The sequence below is a fragment of the Neoarius graeffei genome, chromosome 13 (assembly GCF_027579695.1).
Source record: "Neoarius graeffei isolate fNeoGra1 chromosome 13, fNeoGra1.pri, whole genome shotgun sequence".
NCBI classification, from domain to species: Eukaryota; Metazoa; Chordata; class Actinopteri; order Siluriformes; family Ariidae; genus Neoarius; species Neoarius graeffei.
The window spans coordinates 15,550,010-15,555,943 of record NC_083581.1 but is presented as its reverse complement, the minus strand read 5'-3'; the positions used below and the strand labels follow the sequence as shown (position 1 = coordinate 15,555,943).

Below are 5,934 nucleotides of genomic sequence, written 5' to 3'. Positions count from 1 at the left end.
TTGCTTTCAATACAGCATCTATGCGTAATAGATGCGGAAGCGTGAAGCGCTTCCGGCATAGATTCTGTAAACAATCTATGGCTTCCGGTCGCAGTTCTACTACGTCAGTGCCTTGAACACGCCTCTACCCAGGGCCGTTGGAGATGCTCAAAGTTGATTGGTTCCCGATTTTTCGGGAGCTTGGAAGAGCTGTAGATAGCTTGCCTGGCCAGACTAAGCTAGCAACAGGCCCTCGTGTTGCATCATGCTTAGGATGGGCGGGCCCAGGCTAGTTAGCACACACAAACAGGTTTTTGCTGACTCTAGCTGGGGCACTGCAATCAAAACTAACTACTCAATGTTTATGTCCTCTGAGGCCTGGTGTCAATGTAACAATGTGTGTTGCTCTATGCACCTGACAACAAAGCTGTTCTCATGCTTAGCTCGCTTTGACACAATACTAGCAGGTCTGGTGAATGTGGTTCTCTCAAGCTGTGGGTGGAGATATTCAGATGGAGGGCAGTACAATTCTAATGAGCTCCCCTTTCTACATAAGGGGGGGAGCCAGACTGAACGGCTTGTTAAATGACACATTTTCTGATTTAGGCAGTCCAAAGGAAACTGACTGGTTTGTCTTATTTCAGAGTTTGTGTGTTGGTATAGACTCCAGATATCTAAATGTGTTTACACAAGCAGTGAAAAAGTGAGATTTCATAATATGTCTCTTTGTCAGTAATGCTGTCAACAGCACCAGTCCGAACCCAACTACAAACATGGCCGCTCATTCCTGTCATATCAAGCCTTTATTCTACTGCCTGCTTTATTGTGTTCTCAACCCTCGCTCTCGTATCTCTCTCATTATTCTCTAGCCCTGTCCGCATTGCCCTGTCTACCAATCAATCCTCACTTGTCCCATGACCTTGGTTCTAGTCTGGCGTTTTGGTTTTGTTTCCAGTTTACTTTCCCTGCTGTCCCCTGCACATACATCCATAAGTGCCTGCACCCTGACAGGATACTTCATTGCGATGGATGCAACAGAGGAGGTGAGGCAAACTGCTCTGAGTGCTCAAGGATGCCTCTTGGGGGAACATCAGCAGGTGCTCACCAATCTCAACACCAAGAAGCTTCCTTGACTCACATGCTTTCTGCATTTGTTGACTCAGGGGCAGAAGGGAACTTCATCGACAGCTCAGTCATCCAGATCAACTCAGCTAGCTGCAGTGATGTTGCAGGCCCTCCCAATGCACCCTGAAATCCCCCCAAGTTCCGCACTTTTGCTTCCATGCCTGTAGAAATACACCAGATATGCACGCAGCTGTAAGGAATTTTTGCTTCAGTGTTCCATGTACTTCTCTATGATCCAACACATCTCTGACGAATGTAAAATTGCAAGATTTCTTTTGTTCTTGATCAGTAGGGTGGTGCAGTGGGCCAGCGCAGTGTGGAGGAGTGGAGGGGAGCACATAACCTCATATGATTGTTTCCTCACACTATTCAAGCATGTGTTTGATCATGAACCTGAGGGAATTGAGGTTGGCAAGATTCTATTGACCATCACACAGGGCTCGAGGAGAGTTGCCGACTATGCCCTCGATTTCTGAATTCTCGCAGCAGCCGGTGGATGGAACAAGCTGGCTCTAAAAGCTGTTTTCCACCAGGGGCTTCACCCTGCTGTATTGAGTGAGCTGGCGTGCCATGATGAACATCTCACCTTAGATGCCCTGATTGATCTCATGATTCGGTTGGACCATCTACTATCCAGTCGCCCGTCACTCAAGGAGGAGGCCATGCCCACTTCAACCAAATCAAATCAAATCAAATCAAGTTTATTTGTACAGCGCTTTTAACAATAAACATTGTCGCAAAGCAGCTTTACAGAATTTGAACGACTTAAAACATGAGCTAATTTTATCCCTAATCTATCCCCAATGAGCAAGCCTGTGGCGACGGTGGCAAGGAAAAACTCCCTCAGATGACATGAGGAAGAAACCTCGAGAGGAACCAGACTCAAAAGGGAACCCATCCTCATTTGGGCAACAACAGACAGCCTGACTGTAATATTAACAGTTTTAACAGGTATAACCCTCAACTGTCCTCATGGGGCCGTCCTTCACAGGAGTGGGGCGATAAAACTCCGACCAGACACAGGGCACCAGGATGGATCAAGCAGGTCCGAGGGGCAGAAGAGGCCAGCATCTCAATCCCAGGATCAACATGTAACTCAGAGGGACAGATGGGGGGGGGAAGAGAGAGAGAGAAAGAAAACACGTTGTTAGGTATGCCCTAAAAATGACAAGTATTAAATCTGTGTGGTAGGCTCGCAGAGACGAGAGTCTTTACATCAGGCATAACACACAATGGCATGCTAATATGGTAAAAAATATATCATGACCCTGCTCTGGCTGGATGCTTGATTGGGTGATGGGAGCACACTCCTCAGCAATGATGAGATGCAGATGGGACCCTTAGGCCTGGCCAAGACAATTCAGTTACATTTCACCGGGTCTGGGACATGCGACAGAATGTCTGACGGCCGATTCCCTGCAGGCTATGATAGCCAGTCGAGGTCCCCACCGTCTCCACCAAAAGATTTCCTGTTGACTCCATGTAACTCAGAGGGACAGATTTCAACCACCAATGCTCCCACACCCATGGAGGTCTCACAAACTCATTTAAAATGCTCCGAACAAGATCGGAGGAGGAGAGAGGGCCTGTGTTTTGACTGTAGGAGTGCCAACCATCAAACTATTCAGTGTCCAGTCTGCCCATTGCGCTCCAGCTCTGCAGAGACTGAGGCTGACCTGGTGAGTCCAGTGAGATCATTTAGAGCTCAGTCTTTCAAGGTTCCTGTATTGCTGAAGCTGCCTTCCTCGACCCACATGCTTTCTGCATTTGTTGACTCAGGGGCAGAAGGGAACTTCATTGACAGCTCAGTCATCCAGAAGTTCAGTTTGCCCACAAACCCTCTGCAGAGCCCACTCAGCATCAGGACAATTGACAGAGGCCTGATAGAGGATCGCCTTGTCACCACCTGGATCGCTCCTGTGCACATTCAGGTGGGAGCCCTCCATTCAGAGCGAATTTCACTCCTAATGACCACTACTGTACATCATGACATCATTTTGGGTTATCCTTGGCTGCAGTGTTATGACCCGCTCATCTCCTGGCAGAATAAGGAGATTCTCCAATGGTCCCCGACCTATTTTCAGAACTGTCTTCAGCGTCCTCAGTTAAGTCTCTCCTCCACCTCTGTAGAGAGTCTCCAGCCTGACTCCCTAGAAGGGGTCCCAGAGTGTTACCTGTACCGAAGGGAGGTCTTCAGTAAGGGTAAGACATGCAGCCTACCATCACACCGCCCCTACGACTGTGCCATTGACCTCCTACCAGGCACTTCTCCACCATGAAGTCACATATACTCTCTGTCCCTGATGGAACAAGCAGTGATGGAGGAGTACATACAAGAGGCCCTCAAGCAGGGGTACATATGCCTATCTACATCACCTGCATCAGTGGGATTCTTCTTCATGGAGAAGAGAGAAGGCAGCCTCCACCCATGTATAGACTTTCGAGGACTCAATCATATCTCCTTGAAGTACCCATATCCTCTTCCTTTGGTGCCCTCAGCTTTAGAACAGCTCTGGAGCACCAAGGTGATTCCTAAGCTCGACCTATGCAATGCCTACAACCTGGTCCGTATCCAAGAAGGAGATGAGTGGAAGACAGCCTTCAGCACCTACGTTGGCCATTTTGTGTACCATATGGCCTCTCTTCAGCACCAAGCGTGTTCCAGTGTCTCCTCAATGATGTACTTCGAGACATGTTAGGGAGATATGTGGTGGCATACATTGATGATATCCTGATCTACTCCCCATATGAAGAGAGCCATTTCCAACACATCCAATCAGTGCTCAATCACCTGTTAGAAAACCACCTTTATGTCAAAGCCAAGAAGTGCGATTTCCACACACATCAGATCTCCTTTCTGGGGTACATCGTCAGTGCAGAGGGGGTCAGTATGGACCCCTCCAAGGTATCTGCAGTGACTTCCTGGCCAGTGCTCAATTCAGTCAAGGAGCTCAAATGCCTCCTAGGTTTTGTAAATTTCTATCACTGTTTCATTAGAAATTTCAATAATTACATGGTGCCCTTGATCTCCCTGTTAAAGAAGGGACCAAAGCACCTCCACTGGACCCCTGCAGCCAAAGAGGCCTTCAACAAGCTCAAAACTGCCTTCACCACAGCCCCGATCCTACAACACCCTGACCCTACCTGACCTTTCATGGTTGAGATGGATGCCTCTGAGACGGGTCCAGGAGGGCTTCTCTTACAGTGCTTTGGTGAGAAGCCCAAGCTCCACCCAGTCACATTCTTCCTGAAGAAACTCACCTCAGCAGAGAGGAACTAGGACACTGGGAACAGAGAACTACTCACTACGAAGCTTGCTCAGGAGGAATGGAGACATTGGGTGGAGGGAGCCACTTACCCCTTCATCTTACTCACAGATCATAAGAACTTGGAATATCTCAAGAAGGCTAAGAGATTTAACCCATGCCAAGCCTGATGGACTCTGTTTTTCACATGCTTCCACTTCACAATATCCTATTGTTCAGGCACCAAGAACACTAAGGCCACTCACAGATATGTAATGCCTTGTCCTGTCATGTGTTGCCCTGTCATGTGTCTTCAGCCCATCTCCTCAAGACCCTGAACCTCACCCCATCCTCACACCCAAATGCTTCATCCAAGCGATTTCATGGGACCTAGACAAGGGAGTCGCAACCACAGACTCCTCCAGCTAACTGCCCATCTGGCCACCTGTACATCCCCAACCATCTCAGAGGTAAACTCATCACTTGGGCAAATGCATCTCCTGCCACCAGTCACCCAAGCAGTCATCATACTCACCAACTGCTATGAAACAACTACTGGTGGGACAATATGTTGACCAAGATCATTCATTTCATCTCCTCATGCATGGAGTGTGCACAAGCCAAGGTACAGTGGTGCTTGAAAGTTTGTGAACCCTTTAGAATTTTCTATATTTCTGCATAAATATGACCTAAAACATCATCAGATTTCCACACAAGTCCTAAAAGTAGATTAAGAGAACACAGTTAAACAAATGAGACAAAAATATTATATTTGGTAATTTATTTATTGAGGAAAATGATCCAATATTACATATCTGTGAGTGGCAAAAGTATGTGAACCTTTGCTTTCAGGATTTGGTGTGACCCCCTTGTGCAGCAATAGCTGCAACTAAACATTTCCGGTAACTGTTGATCAGTCCTGCACACCGGCCTGGAGGAATTTTAGCCCATTCCTCCATACAGATTAGCTTCAACTCTGGGATGTTGGTGGGTTTCCTCACATGAACTACTCGCTTCAGGTCCTTCCACAACATTTTGATTGGATTAAGGTCAGGACTTTGACTTGGCCATTCCAAAACATTAACTTTATTCTTCTTTAACCATTCTTTGGTAGAACAACTTGTGTGCTTAGAGTCATTGTCTTGCTGCATGACCCACCTTCTCTTGATATTCAGTTCATGGACAGATGTCCTGACATTTTCCTTCAGAATTCGCTGGTATAATTCAGAATTCATTGTTCCACCAATGACGGCAAGCCATCCTGGCCCAGATGCAGCAAAACAGGCCCAAACCATGATACTACCACCACCATGTTTCACAGATGGGATAAGGTTCTTATGCTGGAATGCAGTGTTTTCCTTTCTGCAAACATAACACTTCTCATTTAAACCAAAAAGTTCTATTTTGATCGCATCCGTCCACAAAACATTTTTCCAATAGCCTTCTGGCTTGTCCATGTGATCTTTAGCAAACTGCAGATGCGCAGCAATGTTCTTTTAGGAGATCAGTGGCTTTCTCCTTGCAACCCTGCCATGCATACCATTGTTGTTCAGTGTTCTCCTGATGGTGGACTCATGAACATTAA

General features: G+C 47.0%; 1 protein-coding gene across 1 annotated transcript; it reads left to right on the top strand.

Moving 5' to 3' along the window:
* The first annotated feature begins 3,796 nt into the window (after window positions 1-3,796).
* LOC132895868 (uncharacterized) lies at window positions 3,797-4,252 on the top strand. Its single transcript, XM_060936631.1, has one exon. The coding sequence runs from the start codon at window positions 3,797-3,799 to the stop codon at window positions 4,250-4,252; it is 456 nt and encodes a 151-aa protein (XP_060792614.1).
* The last annotated feature ends 1,682 nt before the right edge of the window (window positions 4,253-5,934 follow it).